Genomic DNA, 19,570 nt, shown 5'->3' with positions numbered 1-19,570 from the left:
CCACAAGACAAAAGCCTGCTGTATGCTTACCCCTTATAAAAGCGGTTCTTATTGCAAACTCGTGATAGATCATTTCTTAATTTAAATCTTCAATTAATTATACTGCAGTTACTTATTTGTTTATTTAGCAGACGCCTTTATCCAAGGCGACTTACAGAGACTAGGGTGTGTGAACTATGCATCAGCTGCAGAGTCACTTACAATTACGTCTCACCCGAAAGACGGAGCACAAGGAGGTTAAGCGACTTGCTCAGGGTCACACAATGAGTCAGTGGCTGAGCTGGGATTTGAACCGGGGACCTCCTGGTTACAAACCCTTTTCTTTAACCACTGGACCACACAGCCTCAGTTACTGGTGACGTTTGCCATCTCTTCTGCTTCTCACATCACAGTAAGGAAAATAACACAGCAAGGAAATATTTTTTGGAAACAGCGAGATTCAGCGTTATCAAGGCTTTAATAAGACAAAAAGCAATTCTTACCCTTCACCCAGCTTTTCTAGAACATCAAAAACTTCTTCTGGCTGCTTCGTTAAGCTGTCTTCACTCAGCTTTTTCAACGTGCTGCAAAAAAAAAAAAAAAAAAATCGGAATCCTAATTATTATCTCAAAGTAAACATGTTAACATGCAGGCACTATCTGAGCAAAATTCCATAAAAATGCAGGAATGGTAACAAGGTAAATGGCAACAAGTAGTAATTTAGCTTTAATTCTAGTATTAAAAGTTATTAAAATAATTATTTGGTAAAAAAAAATAAAAATTAATTATGGAGCGCACAGGCCTTCAGAGACTGCAGTAGTTACGATTTTAATTTGGAAATGGGAATATGCTCAAACATTACATTAAATTGGCTCTTCACATCATGGCAGGCAGCTGAAAGGATACATCAAGACATGGGTTCATGTCTAGATTTACTATAAAGACATAGGCCTATTTACCAACTCCATTAATTATAACAAAGATTACTCTATCTCTACAAAACAGCAGCTGCAAGCTCAACAGCATTTACAGCAGGTTATCAAAGGAGACAGATAGCTCTAAAAATGTTCCATTGATCTAGAAACCACACTCTTTGGTTACAAGAATGCACCTGCTTGGAAATGGGAATCTGTTGAGACACACATTTCTGGTAGAGCAATTTCTCAATTGCCTATATTTTTGGCTTACATAATTACAAACAGTCAGTAAACAACAGTAATCAGAGAATGACCTATTTGCAGTTTAACTGCTGCAGTTTTTACAGAATGCAAGCTGTATGATCTCCAAAGGAAGACCTGGTTTACCATCACTACACATGTAGTCCACTTTGTTTTTCCCTAAAGGTAGTTTGCAGCCTTTTAGCCAACCTGCAGAAAGTTATATTACTAACTTTTACAGCAAAAAAAAAAAAAACACAAATTTGCTTTTTCTGAATTTGTTTGAAAAATGACACTGACCCTACTTGATATTTTTCAAATTTACTAACTTGTAGTTGCTGAGGGAGCAGAGATTACAATTGCAAAACCCAAGTGGTGATTTGAGAGGAGACATTTTTGCTGGAATAGTTAATAAGCATGGTAAAAATGATCTATGCAGAAACCATTAAAAATGATGAACTAACATATAAGATAATAAACAGGTGAGAAATTAAACTGATTATATAGTGTAACCTTTAACTGCATCTAGAAAGGAACTGACGCGAGTCTCAAAAAATGTATTTCCGTTTGTCAAATAGTGTACAGCATCTCTAACAAAAAGCAAAACAGCTATTCAGAAAAGTTCAGTGACATTAAAACACTATCATATGTCATTTTCATGGTTTAGCTCAGTGAAAACCTATTTTGATTAAAATAAAATTGAATAACCTTAAAACAGGTTTCTCTGAACAAGTTGTTGAAAACAAGATATGAGTGTGTTTCGACATGCAATGACCCAAGAACACAGAAGTAAGCTAAAACCATACAAAGTTTCACTTCTCAGCTTTTAAAACACCAAGTTGTATCATCTCACTGACAGTCGAACACAAAACCACTGAAGTGTTGTGTGTTGTCATCTTGGTTTATCCAAAGCACAATTCTGTTGAAAAGGGGGGTTTGAATTTCTTGTATAATGTGAAAATAACCTTGCCTGAACCTGAACATATTAGGAATATTCAGAATCAGAAATCCTATCCAAAAGGTGTCCCCAAATGTCTCTCTAGACAAAGGACTGCAGATTTTTATGAAGGGTGAGTTATGTGAGCATGGATGGAATCCCACTAGCGCCAAGTTACCGTTCTTGGCTGAGGACCCTGAGGGAGCGCTGCATTGCCCTCTGCGCTCCCACTGATCGAGGAAAGAAAGCCAGCTGGCACAAGGGAGCCTCAAAGTGCTTCACAGACAACTACTGGTCAGTAAGCCTAAGAGTCCAGTCAGACTTCCCAGGCTTGGCCCCGCATCCAAGACTCAGAACTTTCATAAAGCTGTACTTGGTGAAAAGAGGCTATGGGCTTAATAGCCAGAACAGAGGGACCCTGTTGATCTAATCAGTTGGTGGTTTGCTGTGGTGAGGCAACATTCGGATTGGGCACTCCAAATGGGTTAAATCAACGGGGTATACTACACAGTAGGCCTAACTGATAAAAAATAAGAGCTTCCAAAAGTACCGTTGTTATTAGGTGACTGTGACATAGCCTGTGTTATTTAGGTTGAAATAAGGGACTGAACATGTATACACATTTTTTTAAGCCAGCCCCCACTGTAGAAGTAGAGTCAAACCAGTATACCACCATTAGGGACCACATGGACAATCCCTTTGTAGATTATCATAGTTCCAAAATTAAATGACCTGTAAACAAAGACAAGCAGTCACTTTAAAGGGCTGTCATTAACAGTGTCTGCAGTTATGCTGTACAGGCCAGAACCAACACACAGTATTTATATTTCTGACACTAATATATTTTATTAGGGGCCTCCTGCAGCACAGTATTCCATTTCCTTTCCATTCAGTAGAAACCTCCCATGTTACATAAAGGTTATCGGCATCATATGCATTTTCAATTGTATATGGTTTGCCAAAAAACAAAGGAAAATTAATTGATAGTTTATCCAAAATGGTTTGGATTCAACACAGCGCGTACGTTGAGAAAACCTTTCTTTCTTTTTTCTTTCCTCCTAAGCAAAAATGGAAAAATGGAAAAATGGAAAAACATCTACGGGTATTTCATGAACTTGGCAAACATGGCCTACTACCAATATAACCAACAGAGTAACCCTTGTTGATTAAAAAGAAAAAGAAAAACAAACACGAAACAATCGTACAGCACTGGGAAAACACCATAACAAACCAAGGGAAATAAAAGTTTAACACATCAAACAGTATCTTCCCATTTCAAATTGACTGGTATATTACCTTTTGGGCGCTGGCTGTTCCATTCTTTACAATTTCCAAAGACACCACGTTGCTAAAACGATGTGAAATAAAAACGCTGGTGGAAAAGTCTAAACTTTCATGTTCTTTACTCCAGCTGTCCGCTCAGTGACACATTATGTCAGGAGCGGCGCTTTCTAACGTGCTACCACAAAACGTCCCTGCCTTCCCATGGAAGCTTTGCCCTGGTTGGGTGGAAGAACAGAATGGAATATCCACACTGGTTACATTTAATGCCAATTATAGCTGCAGCTGTTTGGATCTCTCTTGCCTGCTTGCTCACTTGGTACAGTAGGAAGTGAACCTGTGCGTTGTTGTGGCATTGTGGGAAAGACGTATCAGCTGGGAAAATGCTTAAACGAATGACAATGTAATTATGGATGTAGTGGTTATTATAATTTAGTAAAGGAATCGCAGCTCAGCTGTTAGTCGAGCGCAAAACGTGGAAATGTATTTAGTTTTATTTATAGGACATTTTATTGTTGCAAATTTTGTTATCTTCTACAGCGGTTGCCTCACTTCCTTTTTTGCGGTGGGCTTTAAAAGCGAATATAATGGGAATTTAGGGTTAATACTGCTGCTTTACATATAAAGTTTTGCCTTATAGTGCAATGCGCAGCTGTCGTTGCGAAGTGAAAGGATAATGTTTGTTTACGCTGAGTCCTCAAGAGTCTCGGCTTCCATTCTGAAAACGGAGTTAGAACAAGTTAAATGTTTACTGGCTTTTTACTGGGACCCCCACCATATGACATCCATGACCATTTTTACAAAAACGATTATTTAAGGAGTGTAGGAACAGCTGACACATTGTAGTAAATTAATTTCTGGTGGATGTTTTATAATGGATTTAGGCAGCTCCTCACTAAGGTTGCCACCAGTCCCTGTTTTCCTGGATCTTCACGGTTTTGAGCAAGTTGTCTCGGGAATTCAATATGCCTTTCCAGGACACTAAATGCCAGTACCACAAATTGAGCCCTAGATAGATATTAAAAAATGGCCAACAAAATGCTCAGATATATAGTAAAAGTGTTGAATTTAAATGAAGGGAAGTAATGTTAAAACTTTACAATGCATTAGTAAGACCTCATCTAGAATATTGTGTTCAGTTCTGGTCACCTCGCAACAATAAGGATATTGCTGCTTTAGAAAGAGTGCAAAGAAGAGCGACCAAAATTATTCCGGGTTTAAAAGGCATGTCATATGCAGACAGGCAAAAATCTTAATTTCACTGCAACCAAAATATATAATAAAACAAGGCACCATGTTAAATTATTTTTTCAGGAGCCTCTTTCCACAGCAAAGCAAAATCATTGACAATTTTAAACACAGCTTTGATAAGCATACACAAAGGCAGAATTAACACCGTAAATGCTGGAAAAATTATGAGTGCAGAGAAGCCAACCGTGTAGTGCTGTAGTGCAAAATACAATGAATCATGGTAACAAGTGAAGTGCTGTCCGGGTTTGTGCTGGCCTCTGGCAACAGCTCCGGACGTGTTTAGCCGCCTACCAAAATAACAAGTAACAGTTAGAGACAAGACAAAACAAACAAAGCACTCAATCACGATATAACACAGGTCCTTCCGGTCGATTCCTTAACCAAAATGAAGGAACAGATTACGTTGCTTCGTCCCCTTCTTGTACTGTCACACATGACCCCTTGGTAAACGATTGCAGCTGCTCCTCCAGATTCGGCTGAATCTATCTTTCCCATTACTCCCCCCTCCTGGGAAAAGTAATCCGCATTTTGATGGTCTTTCCCCGCACGGTGTACCATGTGGTACATGAAGGGTTGTAATGCCAGATACCACCGAGTTATTAAGATCAAATAAATGTCCCAGCAGGTAATATCACAAAGAGTGAGTAGCCCATTTAATGGCCAAACAGTCCTTTTCGACTATGGAGTAGTTGTGCTCCCGAGGTAGCATCTTCTTACTCAGATACAGTATCGGGTGTTCTACTCCGTCTACCTTTTGGGACAAGACAGCACCCAAACCCACGTCCGACGCATCGGTGTGGAGGATGAATCTCTTTGTGAAGTCAGGTGTAATAAGGGTGGGGGTCTGGCACAGTTTACGCTTAATAGTATCAAACACCCCCTGACACTCAGCTGACCACTTAATTAAATTTGGAGCACTCTTTTTGGTGAGGTCGACTAAAGGGTTAACTACTGCGGCATACTCAGGGATAAAGCGGCGACCTCACCTGAGTCTTGGTTTTGGGGATCGGCGCGTCGACCAAAGCCTGGATTTTGGTGACCACAGGTCTTACCCTTCCATTTCCCATTAAAAATCACAAATATTGAGTCTCTGTCTTGGCAAACGCACATTTTCTCAAGTTAGCTGTTAGCCGGGCTACCCTTAGAGACTGAAGGACGGCTGTAACCCTAGCCAAATGCTCTCGCCAGGTGGAGCTGTAAATCATCACATCATCAATATGCGCTGCTGCATATTCATGATGTGGGCGTAAAACCTGGTCCATCAGTCTCTGAAAGGCAGCAGGCGCACCATGTAGCCCAAACGGCATGGTTTTAAAGTGAAACAGCCCTTCTGGTGTTGAAAATGCGGTTTTCTCTCTAGAACTGCAGGTTAAGGGGATCTGCCAGTATCCCTTTGTCAGGTCCAGAGTCAAGATAAACCTCACCTTTCCCAGTCTATATAGAAGTTTCGTCGACCCGAGGCATAGGGTACGTATCGAACTTGGCAATAGCGTTTACCTTCCGGAAGTCCACACAAAAGCGATTGGTGCCGTCTTTCTTAGCCACTATGACAATTGGACTGCACCACTTGCTCCTGGAAGGCTCAATCACCCCAAGTTCGAGCATGTCCCATACCTCTTTTTGTGAAAATGCCACTTTGTCAAATTTCCGGGATCCAGTAAGGTCTCTTTCGTACTGTGACAGCTGAGGGAGAGACAATGTCACCTCAGAAAAAAAACATCGTTGAACTCCCGTTGCTGATCTGGAACCAATTGTTCCCCCATCGAAATGATTTTAGTGCTAGGGGTCTCTGGACAGGGGCCTAAATCATCATCTACATTGCCTGGGGCTATAAATAAGACCTCCCTTGCCTGCCAGGGCTTTAATAAATTTACATGATCAATTTCACGTTCATTACGGCGATCGGGCTGTCTAATTTTATAATTCACCTTCCCTATAGCCCAAATCACTTCATATGGCCCCTGTTATTTAGCACATAATTTCGATTCTGAGGAGGGAAGCAGCAGCATTACCTTGTCTCCTGGTCGAAAGGTTTGAATTAGTGCATTTCTGTTGTAATGCTGCTATTGCCGGTACTGAGCTGATTTGAGGTTGTCCTGGGCCAAACGATTGACCAAATCCAGGCGATCTCTCAGTAGGAGCACATGCTGTACTACATTTTTGGACGAGCCTTTGTGCTCCTCCCACCCCTCTCTCAACTGTCGGCCGTACAAGAGCTCGAAGGGGGAGAACCCTGTCGAGCTCTGCGGCACCTCTCTCACTGCAAAAAGGAGGTAGGGAAGAAGCGATACCCAATGTTTTTGCTCTTGTGTTACAAAACATCTCAGCATCTGCTTCAAGGTCTGATTAAATCATTCCACCAAACCGTCCATCTGTGGATGATAAACAGGTGTCCTGATGGGACGTATTTTTAGTATTTTATATACTTGCTGTAACGTGTTAGACAAAAAGTTGGTTCCATGATCAGTCAAAATCGCCTTGGGGATCACTACTCTAGCCATAATCTGTACTAACTCTGTGGCTATTGCAGCGACACGAGTGGACCTCAATGGAACTGTCTCCGGGTATCGCGTTGCATAACCTACCACTACTAATATATGCGTATACCCAGAGTCAGAAGGTAGCAAAGGGCCCACTATGTCCATCGCAATGCGTTCAAAAGGAGTGGAAGTAATCGGCAGTGGGACCAAAGTGGTGGGGCGCACTCGACATGGCGCTACTCGCTGGCAGTCTGGGCATGTTGCTACATATTTCGGTATGAAGACCTACAGAATAGAATTGAGCCAATATCCGCTCCCTTGTCTTGTCAGCTCCGAGGTGCCCCGCAAAAGGGATATCATGCGCCAGCCTCATGACCTCGGTCCGACAAGACAGGGGAACCAATAATTGTTTTACAGGCTGTCCTGTGCCCGCAGCTGGATTTACCCTTAATACTGAAGTGTGGATATACTAGTGCCCCAGTGCCATCAACATCCTTACCTTCAATAGACCTGACCTGCCCCCAAGCGTGCACTAGTGACGGGTCATTATGTTGGCCCCACACTATGTCCGCGCTTGAGTACCACATGTCCGGTATATTGAAAGGGGCTGGAGTAGCATCTGCCCTAGATGGCCCAGTAACCTCGCCCTCTCTGTCACACTGCGTTCCGACTCCTTTTGACTGGCGTTTGTTACCATCCGAGCACTCTCCCACCAGACCCCAGCCTTGTCTCAGGGATGCTCCCTCCCATTTTGCGGTCCTTCTCTCTTTATTTGTTTTTCTAGGACGGTAAATAGAAGAAAACATTTCAGCTTGAAAAGGAAACACATCACCAATTTGTTCCCTTTTCTTTTTTTCTGCCACGTTTACGTGTGCGGCTGAGACTGCCATTATTTGCATTAATTATTTTGGCCCAGAATAACTGGGTGTGGCAACCTTTCCGCCACCCCTACTACGAGGTGATGTTTTATCGGTCCTACCGATAAATATACTTTTAATGTGGGGGATGCCGCCGTGTCCCCATGGATACAGGAGATGGCCACTTGACCTCGTGGCCGCCACTACACACCGCCCAAGAGAGCTGTTCTAATTAAGCTTTGCTCACACCCTGTGCTCACTAATGCATGGGTTTTCACATTTCCTAAAACCACATCAATCATACAAGGCCCCTCCTGACCATTTTCCCCATGCTTACCTATCTCAGGTGCCCAATTACAAGTGGCCACGTCACACTGTATGGCAGCAGGGCAAGACCTGGCCAGATGTCCCGGTTGGTTGCACCTAAAACAAGTTGGGGGAACAGAGGGGGCAATGGTTAGATATCTGTCCAGTTGCTGGTATGGCAACAAGGCAGGGGCAGCTCCTCTACCCCAGCTTGGAGTCAACCCTAGTCTCCATGAAGGGGAGGCAAGGGGGCCCATTGGGGTCGGCGGTCTCGGAGGTCTGGGTCCTAGGGCTGATGGTGGCTGCAGAGGAGGGAGAGGAGGGTCTCGGCTGCTCCAAAGGGCAGGAACCGACAGTATCCCGGTCCGGGCGGAGACTAGGGAGTCCTCATAATCCTCTGCCAGTTTCACAGCGTCTTCCAGGGTGTCGGGGTGGTGGCGCCATATCCAATTGCAGGTTGGTTTTCTTCTCGGGGGTCTGCCAGTGTAACATGTGGTCACACAACCGTTCCGCAACCACCCTGGGGCGTGTCTCCGGGGAGCTTCGGTACTCCCTGAACCATACCCTGTGGGTCTCTGCCATAATGGTGAGGCGGCGGAAAACGGCCAGCTTGACCAGGTTGTAACTGGTGGCGTTGGGGTTGTATATCATTAAAAAGGTAGCATCTTCTCATGATGGCTTTTGATTGGTTACAAAGTGTGATACATTTTGAAGGTTTAAACATGCTTAATTGTACAGGAAATAAAAACAAATCTAACATCCCTAGCAGACATCATTCTAACAAACTGGCAGACTGAGACATCACACAGCTAATATGCATCCAAATACATCTGATTTGTCTTCATATTTGGGGCATACTGACTTGCCTTCTATTTTAATGTTAAGAAAAACGCTGCTTCCATTCGGTATCCTCACATCTTCCTTGCCCTGCCATTAATTGTGCTTGGATGATCTTAATTTAGCTTTTAATCGTCTGTATTTCTATAAAGAGTTTGTGCCAGTCTCAAAATGCACAGAGCTCTGTTCAGGTTATTAGTCACATACTGACTGTTAACTGACTATATTGGTTCTACAGCTTTCATCGCACCTCTACTCTTGGGTTAGGTATACTGATCTTCTGAAACATAAGGTTTAACCCTTCCAAAACGACCCCCCTTGCTGTAGAATATGAAATCCAAGAACTGAAGACAAACAAGCCTTTTCTTGACTTCTGCAAGCTTAACACTAAATGAAGATCGATGTCATTCAGTCATTGCGAAAGCACAGATTTAGCTCCCTTTCAACTGGTGGCATGAATGGAATAGACAGGTATTTTCATTGCATGGACAGGAATTGTTCAAAGCCACAAGGTAAAGTATTATTTCCAGACCCATCCCTGTTTGTACTCATCATTCATAATACATGTGCATGTAGATTGCCTGAATTTCTGACTTTTGAGTTTAAATGTTAGCCTTTAGGCGTAATTCGGGGGATGCCGTAGAGGGCGCTCTCCCGCTTTGCGCTCCTTTTTTCTTCTTATCCTATTTCCTTTTCTTTAGCCTGTCTTACCTTCCCTCCGTGGCATCCTGCCCGGTAGCGTCCGCGATCTCTTCCGGGTGGAAGCTGATCCCAGTTCAGCCTCATTTAGTATTTCCAGCCAATCGCACAATGCAGCGCTCGCCACGTCAATTATTAGGGCATGGCCAGCACTGCTCCACGTATGTGTTATTGGCTGCCCCTCCTGTCTATCTCGCTCTCTTTTTCTACTTTAACCCAGCACTATTTCCGCTTCCTTGTCTGTGTTTGTTTTTTGTTCCTGGTCTGTGTTTGTTTTGTTGTTCGTTTCTTTCACTGCAAGCCGTTTCTCTGTCTGCGCTCGCAAGATAGTATCAGCTATTTTCCTACCTGCTCAGTCTGCGCCGTTCAAAACGCAGCGTCATTCTCAACTTGGTCTGCGTTTTCATCAGAAAGACTGTTTCAATGTCACCGCTGCACTGCAACTGTTTTACACCGGCGCCTCACAGACCATGGTTACCACGGCAACGCCTCAGCGAGTGACTACTGGGAGTGGTAAGTTGCTACGGCGACCAGGCAGCTTTAACAGGCAATGAGAGCCTGTGCCACACGACTGCAATTTTCTGGCTCCTGCTGCAGCGCTTTTGCAACATGAGAGCTTCAACTCGCCGAATTGTGACATCTAAATACTGCAGGCTCCTCTTCTAGACCTACATTAACTTACTTATATCATCACTAACTGTTCTAAAGCAAATGCTTAATACATAGACAAGGATTGTAATCGCAATAACCAAATATATGCTACCCTGCTTCACTGAAGCCAATAGTTTCAATTCCAATCAAAACCTCTAGATGGCAGCATAACACCACAAGCTCTACATAATTTAAGATGATTTGCTATCGCTGCGAATCTGGCACTCTCCAAACCTTCTATCAATTCCTGCAGTTCGTTGTCTTTTTGAGGGATTCTCAGTACCCTCCTGCCTCAACCTCTTTTTCTACATATATTAACTTGAATTTTTCAAATCCAAACTCCTCCCCTTGAGAACCTTGTCATGAAGCCATGCTTATCAGCTTTCTGAGATGTTAAGAATCCACCGTCACATTAATTTACAGCTTCCCTGCATCAGTCCATTCCTGCAACCTTCTTGTTCCTGGATTTGCACTTCCTTATTTGCCCCCAACTTCATCAAGGCACTTAATATAACTTTCAAAGTCCATTTCATTCAATTTGAGCTACCAGTCACATTCGGAAACTATGTGCTACGATTATCAACATTTCAGTCTAGCGTCCTCGTATCCCGCAATGGACAATACACTCTTAGACTGCTCCTGATCAAATCAATAGGTTTTGCAGCAGCCTCCGAGCAACGCATTCCTATCCTCTCAGGTTCTGCAGCGGCCTCAGATCTATGCATTCTTCATCTCTGCCCAAAGGCAGCCCCATCGCCGACATCATCTAAAAACGCCTTAACTCTTAAATACCAATTTTCACCGCATTCAGCAGCTCTCTGCTCTCTACAGCAGGCCACTGCAGACTACTGACAGCATTCCATCATTTACTCCCTCAGATCTCTGCCCGTTCAGCAGATCTTGCCTCTACTGTTAATATCTCCTCATTACAGCAAATCTCGGCTCCCTCTTCAGATCTGCTTCTATTGCAGCATACAAAAGTGGCTTTAGTTTACTGTTCAAATCTGCAACTGCTCTCCTCCAGAGCTTCCAACGCTCCAGCTTTCCTCCAATACCTGGATCTAAGATATATATATACACGGAGAGCTTGACTTCCTCAGCAATTTAGTCATATGTCCGCTCATCCTCTCAGATACTACAAGCTTTAATATATGGTACGAGACTGGAAATCTGTTTGATTTATGAATTAAGGAGTTCCACTATTTGGAGAATGATTGGAGTTGTGAAACCCAAATCTCTGATTTATGAGTTCACCTTTTCCATTCCAAACAGACAAGATGGTAGCAAACCGCTGATCAATCCCGTATTAACTAACACAGGATGGTTGGCATCTCAGCGCTCTGCCTTCGTTTTAAAAACATCTCAGCAGTCGATTTCATATATTTGTTCAGGTCCAGCTGCCACCTCAGCTCTCATCAAACTCTGCAACACCAACATCTGCCGTTCAACTAAATACAACACTCTCCAACCTTCTGCAATCTGCTCATCACTACATGGCCACACTCTTAGTCCCAGCGACCAAATCTTCATTTACCTCTGGATGGAAAACATTTACAACTTTCTGCACTCAAAATACATCCCATTCTGATTTAATGAGCAATGGATTCTAGCCTCCATCGCCCATGCAAGGGATTCTCTTCACTTAGCCCCCTCTACCGTTAAAGCCTACATCTCCGGAATTTAGTATTTCTGCCGCCTCATCTCCGTCCCTTCTTCAACACTCCTATCCATCCCATCAGTTTGCTTGACACTTAGAGAGATCCTCAAGAGCCCCCCCCCCCCCCTGCTGCTCCCTCCTGGCTCCCTATAGCAATAGACATCCTTCACTCTTTAATATCTACCCTCAGAAAAAGCTGCTCTGTCTATGCAATGACCTTACCTTGGAAGTACTATGTCTAACTGCTCTTGTGAAGCACTTCCTCTGCAGGATTCCTGAAGGAACAGAGTGCACCCTGTGAACTTACCGTGACAACACCTGTGATTTACCGGTTTTTAAAAAAAAAAAAAAAAAAAAAAAGCAAGAGTACCAAGACATCAAGGGGAATACAATGGATAGACTCTGAGCGTTAAGCCATTTCAACCATGAGGTCTTGTGAACCATTCCACGCACCCAGATACTGGACTTTGGCCAGCTGTAGTAATTTTACTACAGAACACTACACCTTGCAGTTAAAATAAAAAAAATAAATAAATAAATAAATAAAAAAAATAAAAATCAGGACTTCATCAGGACTTCAAAACAGACAGTGACATCAAGATCCAGAAGTTCTGCAACCTGGTCCCAGGAGCAGACCCCAACCCTCGTCTCGTACTACCTTTCAGCAAAACAATATTCAACTGAATAACTCTCTCTCCGGCCTCCTTCAATCAGCACGTGGATTCATGGAGAACGCTCTCGCCCCATCTACCCGTTCCTCCTACTCGACTGCCTGGTCTTCATTTACTCACTTTTTTTGCGAGTAAAAAATAAATAAATAAATAATTTAAAAAAAAAAAAAAAAAAAAACGGATCTCATACCTCTTTCAACCTACAGCACCTCCTCGCCTTCATCACTCACCTCAGGCTGTCTCTACGTTTAGCCCCCTCCTTTATTTAGATGCTACCTAGCGGGCATTCAGTATCAATTTCGCCTCCAATCTTTCTCCTCTCGTCCGTTCTAGAGATGGCGGATCTCTAGAGAGAACGCTCAGAGGTATGGAGAAAAGCCTGCTCCCCTCCTCTCCATCAAGTTAATCAATCTCTACTGACCTTCTCCTTTGTCTCATCACTGCTCTCCCGCAAGGATGCTTCAACCTATTCAACGACATCGTCATGGAAACCCTGTGCCTGACCGTCGCCTTTGGATTTCTCCGCTGTGCAGAATTCTCAACTCCATCAATTTCCAGCTTCCCAGCTCTAGGCCTCAAGTGCTCAGATCTCTCTCAAATCCCCGGAAACCACTTTATCCTCTTCATCAGATCTTCAAAAACAGTCCAATTAAGCCGAGGATTCAGTATCTTCTGTCAGATCCCCTCTTCGACAGCTCCAGATCTATACTTACGAGTCACTGGTTCTCATCCCGTTTATGCACCCTCTCGTCACGGATCGGACTTTCTTCTACTATTTTTCCCCCCATTCATTCTGGATCGGAGCAGCTGCCTCCGCGGCCAGGGCAGGTATCAACACTTTGATTAAGTCTATGGGGCGCTGGATCTCTTCAGCTGTGAACTTTATATTAGATCATCCTCTGCAGACATCGCCACAGCTCACCAAGCACTTGTTAGCTTGCCCGGAGTGGGGGGCGCCCTCTCCGCCAGGCCCACCAGAGGTTTCCTCCCTGCAGGGGGGTTTTTCCTCTCCACAGTGCGGACGGCTTATAGGCATAGGTTGTCTACTAACATCTCTTGTCTTTTCTCTTTTCTTCTAGCTTTTGTTTATGTGTGCGGCTCTGCGATCTCTTTTCTATCCCACGGTGTGGTTCTTGCGGGGAGCCGGGGGTCCTCTTTTGGGGGGAAGTGAGTCTCACTCCCCCGGCTGTCCGGGTCGGCCTCTCGTCTCAACCACTGCCGCCCGGCTGCTCCTCGCCGGCCTGAGGGGACCCCCGGCCACATCCTATTCTTCTGCTGCTTATGCGCTAAGCCTTCCAGGCCTCAACCTTGCTGTCCCGTCTCCTCTCTTCTATTTCAGGTCCAGGACCATTTCAGCCCCCTCATGCAGTAGGCCGTGCCTCCACCTGCCGAGCGGGCCCCGACCGAGGGGGGGGGGGGTTTCTCTGTTTTCGTCTCTCCTAAACGGACCCGAGACACTTTTTCCTAAGCTCTCCACGCCGCCCAGCTGCCAGCTTAGCTGCCTGAGGATGCTGCACTGAGTTGCGAAGGATCTGTCCTTTTGTCCTGTTCGTCCCCTTCCTGTCTCTTGCTCCACTAAACGCCCAGCAGCCAGAGGATGCTGCCTGACCCGTCGGGAGCGAGAGTCAGTTTGTTGTATGTTATATGTCTAAACTTTGCTCTCTCTCTCACTTTTACGTCACCCAGCAGTCGGAGGATGCTGTCTGACCCGGCGGAAAGTGTTTATATCTAATCCTTTGCTCTTCTCATGTCTCCCTCTCTACGTCGCCCAGCAGCCAGAGGATGCTGCCTGACCCGACGAGAAGGGAAAACTCTTCGCCCCCCCCTATCTCGTCCTGCTATCAGTATCTAACCTCAATGTTACTAAGCACCATTCCCAAACTCCAGCCCTCAATCTCGCCATCCCTCAAACTCGTCTCACTCTTAAACTCTCAAATGTCTCACCCCTCTCAAGCCTCCTAAGCAACCGGAGAAATCCTCTCATCTGGTCTCATTCTTAATATCTCACTCCCAATTTCGCCTCCTCTCAAGCCCTCGTAGGCAACCAGTGAAATGTTAGCCTTTAGGCGTAATTCGGGGGATGCCGTAGAGGGCGCTCTCCCGCTTTGCGCTCCTTTTTTCTTCTTATCCTATTTCCTTTTCTTTAGCCTGTCTTACCTTCCCTCCGTGGCATCCTGCCCGGTAGCGTCCGCGATCTCTTCCGGGTGGAAGCTGATCCCAGTTCAGCCTCATTTAGTATTTCCAGCCAATCGCACAATGCAGCGCTCGCCACGTCAATTATTAGGGCATGGCCAGCACTGCTCCACGTATGTGTTATTGGCTGCCCCTCCTGTCTATCTCGCTCTCTTTTTCTACTTTAACCCAGCACTATTTCCGCTTCCTTGTCTGTGTTTGTTTTTTGTTCCTCCTCCTCCCCACCTCTGCTCCTTTCCATATCGCACTGTCCGCACAGGGCTCCCTCAGGGGGGGAAGTGAGTCTCACTCCCCCGGCTGTCCGGGTCGGCCTCTCGTCTCAACCACTGCCGCCCGGCTGCTCCTCGCCGGCCTGAGGGGACCCCCGGCCACATCCTATTCTTCTGCTGCTTATGCGCTAAGCCTTCCAGGCCTCAACCTTGCTGTCCCGTCTCCTCTCTTCTATTTCAGGTCCAGGACCATTTCAGCCCCCTCATGCAGTAGGCCGTGCCTCCACCTGCCGAGCGGGCCCCGACCGAGGGGGGGGGGGGGTTTCTCTGTTTTCGTCTCTCCTAAACGGACCCGAGACACTTTTTCCTAAGCTCTCCACGCCGCCCAGCTGCCAGCTTAGCTGCCTGAGGATGCTGCACTGAGTTGCGAAGGATCTGTCCTTTTGTCCTGTTCGTCCCCTTCCTGTCTCTTGCTCCACTAAACGCCCAGCAGCCAGAGGATGCTGCCTGACCCGTCGGGAGCGAGAGTCAGTTTGTTGTATGTTATATGTCTAAACTTTGCTCTCTCTCTCACTTTTACGTCACCCAGCAGTCGGAGGATGCTGTCTGACCCGGCGGAAAGTGTTTATATCTAATCCTTTGCTCTTCTCATGTCTCCCTCTCTACGTCGCCCAGCAGCCAGAGGATGCTGCCTGACCCGACGAGAAGGGAAAACTCTTCGCCCCCCCCTATCTCGTCCTGCTATCAGTATCTAACCTCAATGTTACTAAGCACCATTCCCAAACTCCAGCCCTCAATCTCGCCATCCCTCAAACTCGTCTCACTCTTAAACTCTCAAATGTCTCACCCCTCTCAAGCCTCCTAAGCAACCGGAGAAATCCTCTCATCTGGTCTCATTCTTAATATCTCACTCCCAATTTCGCCTCCTCTCAAGCCCTCGTAGGCAACCAGTGAATTCAAAGCTGTCTTGATAGGCCCCATCACATTTTTCTTTGCAAACAAATCTGTTGTGTTAAATTTCAGGTACATGGTTTGAACAGGAAAAATTGGAATGTCCTCGTTCTTAAACCCAGTCTGTCCATTTGCTCTATCCAAAATTGAGTTTTCTCAGATTGTAAATTGAGTACATTTTCGCTAAACCCTTAAAAATGTGATCCATTTTCAAACTTTTACTAAAGTCACCATAATTTGGGATATCAAATTCTGATTAGAATAGTAGTCTAGTAAATAATAAGTTTGTGCATAGAATGATAAACTGGAAGAAATAATAATACCTAGGAATCACTTCGTACGATGAAGTACAGTCGGTGCTATCTAATCGGGATACTGATAATCGGGATTTCTGCTTAAATGGGATCCAACTCTGGAAGGCGGTTCTCCCCAATGCTACTGATGTCGTTTAATTGTGACGTCACTTCATTTAATTGGGATACAGTATTTTCAAACGATGAACAGAGATCGCTTTTCAGAGCAAGTTTGCTTAGCACAGTGCAGTGAGTACATGATTATGCTGTGACTTGTGTAAATTGCGTAAACCACGCTGAACTCTTGAAGAAGGAGGAGTTCTCAGGCTGCTGTTACAAAGAAAGTTGGCATGTCAACATCATAGGTGTGATGTCATTCTTTTTCATTTCATGAAGAAATAAAAGTGATTAATTTTATGTTTTTAACATTTAATCATAATGTGATGTGATTTCATTCTTTTTCTTTTCATTAAGAAACAAAAAAGATACTTTTCTTTCTCCCAAGGCGTCAGCTTTATAATAAAACAACAAATTATAACATAACATGCATAAAATGAAAAATAACATGCAAAAACAAATGTCACACTTTGACAAAAGTATTTGGGCTCCCTTACATTAGTATTTTGTGTGCCCACCCTTTGCTTCCTTTACAGCTTGCAGTCTTTTTTTGTATTTTGAAACCAGTTCCTGGCATCTTTCCAGAGGTATTTTTGCCCATTCTTCAACACATACAGCTTTGAGTTATGCAATTGACAACATCTCAATGGGGTTTAAGTCTGGGGACTGAGATGGCCAATCCATAATTGTAATCTTCATTTGTTTCCTTTGTAGACTTCACAGAATGCTTAGGGTCATTATACTGCTGGAACACAAACTTCAGTCCAATAAGCCTTCTAGTACTGGACAACAAAGAGCGCAAAATGTTTTGATATTGTAGTGCCCAATGTGCTGGCATAGAAAAGCAGAGGCAGGAGACAGGAGTCTTCAAAAACAACACTCTTTTATTGAGCTGTGCCAATGCAGCACTTACAAGTGCTAAAACCAGACAGAGACACACACACAGGGAGGAAAGGGGGGAGGTCACTTCTGAACAGAACCAAGCAGCTGAGGGTGACCTCGTTCAACACCGAGAAAACACACAGTAGGGGCACAAGAGACAAACAAATGTGACGCAATTACTGCAACGGCAGGTAAGATAAACACATACAATAACTAATAAACACTAATAACTGGAACATGAACAGTTTACAGCCCTGCTAAGCATCCTGGGATACTGCTGTAGCAGCTCTGTCTCAGTCCTGAAGATGGCAGCACCAGACACGCTACAATATTTTGCAGCATTCATTGATCTTTCTACAAGACAACAATACAATGGTCGCCAGTGCATGAGGAAGAAAAACAAGCCCATACCGTCACGCAACCTCCACCATGTGTAACACTGAGCATGAAGAACTTTTTTTTTAAATTCTTCTCCTCTCTCCTCCAAACATATTGTTGCTTTCTTGGTGAAAAATTGTATATTTTGGATTTGTCTGACCATACAATTTGATTGACGGAATCATCAGGCTAGTTCAAGTATTCAATGGAAAACTCCAATCACTTTCTTTTGTGTATTTTTTAAACAAAGGTTTGCATCTTGGTTGTCACCCATGGATATTCGTCTTGTTAAGGTATCATTGAATTGCTCGCTCGTGAATTTCTTGACCATCTTCTCTCAGTTCTTGTCAAATCTTTTGCAGTAATCCAAGGATTTTGCCAGGCTGCTCGAGCGATTCTTCTTCCAGATTTTGCAGAAATCTTTCTTGGTCTTCCACACATGGAGCCAGTTGCAGTAGATCCTGTTCTCTTGTGTTTGTCGCTAATAGCCCACACAGTGCTTTTGGTAAACCAAGTCTTTCTACTATTTTTCTAGTAGCTTCTCCTTTTTCGTTTAGTTGTATCACTGCCATTTTGAGATTGTTGCTGTACTCTTTAGTTTTAACAATTTTTGTTCCTTTTTTTTAATCACAAATTTCCAATTTATTTTTCAGCACTTCATGATTATGCATTTATTTATTCTATAATTCTCATTAGGTGTTGGTTTTCAATCATGAAAATTGTCAATAATTAGCAACGAATGGGTTTCATACAAAATATGTTGATTGCCCAAGTACTTTAGTCATGAAGTTAGTTTTCACGTGTTATTTTTCATTTTATGCATGTTACGTAATAATTTATTGTTTTATTATAAAGCTGAATCTCTACTTTAATTTATATCTTTCAATAGAACAATTAGAAATTATAGAAATCACTTTCTTTGTGTTTTTTCTCATTTTTTAACTGCCCAAATACTTTTGTCTGCAACTGTCTATATAGAGATACATGAGGAAATCAAGTATGCAACAATAACTACTTCAATCCTGTGAAATCTGTGCAACTTCACCAGTCATACATGCCCTGAACCCCTAATCACCTTCTTGCGCTGCTAAACCTGCACACAACTTCTCCATTCCCTGCACTTCAGCAATGATTCTGTATTTCAATTTGTGTTGATGGTCTCTCTCTTTCACTCTCACTCTCACTTTCTCCCTCTCTCCCTCTCTTTGTATGCCAGCCAGCATTGAAAGTGGTTGCTAATTCAATTCATCATTGTTATCGACTTGCTTCACCTGGGTCAATCCTGTTCAAGTAGTCCAAGGGGGGATGGTTGACCCCTTGCCTCATCACATGTGGTTCATATATCACCATCCACAAACAAAGGAGTCTACTTGAGTTGGAATGACACACCTCTTTACTGATAACTGTAAGGCTTCCATTTCTCTTTCTTTCCATTGGTGCAGAGCCTGGGGGTCCGAGACACTGTGTCAAATCCTGACGAGGAGTCCCTGTGCAAAAAAAAAATAATCAAATAGGTGTCTGAAAACTAAAAATCAAATTGGACAGATCTGAATAAAATAGTTAGGTCAAAAGGCTAATTTTATAATCTACAGTTTCTGAATTTGTAGCTTTAAATAAACAAAAATAATCTGGCTGTAAAAAAAAAGTATGTGTTTGAGTGTTTGAATACATAATAAAAGGTTGTAGAAATATAAACATTAAAATGTAATAATTGCATTACTATCAACTATTTTCCAGACTTTTTTTTCAGGAAGTAACAGCCCCAAAATGCAACACATTGGAAG

General features: G+C 43.7%; 1 protein-coding gene across 1 annotated transcript in view; it reads right to left on the bottom strand.

The window, feature by feature from the left end:
* The window catches only part of LOC117400326 (serine/threonine-protein kinase 3), a 140,308-nt gene extending 136,641 nt beyond the window's left edge, over positions 1-3,667 (bottom strand). Inside the window, exons 1-2 of the mRNA XM_034000121.3 lie at positions 3,370-3,667; positions 483-563 (exon numbers count right to left, since the gene is read on the bottom strand). Of these exons, the coding sequence (XP_033856012.1) occupies positions 483-563; positions 3,370-3,392 (104 nt within the window). The 5' untranslated portion in view covers positions 3,393-3,667. The remainder of the gene's footprint in view (positions 1-482; positions 564-3,369) is intronic.
* Between the last annotated feature and the right edge of the window lie 15,903 nt (positions 3,668-19,570).

This window comes from Acipenser ruthenus, chromosome 4, assembly GCF_902713425.1.
Source record: "Acipenser ruthenus chromosome 4, fAciRut3.2 maternal haplotype, whole genome shotgun sequence".
In the NCBI taxonomy this organism is placed as follows: Eukaryota; Metazoa; Chordata; class Actinopteri; order Acipenseriformes; family Acipenseridae; genus Acipenser; species Acipenser ruthenus.
Note: the sequence above shows the minus strand (reverse complement) of the source record. Positions and strands in the feature narration are given on the sequence as shown.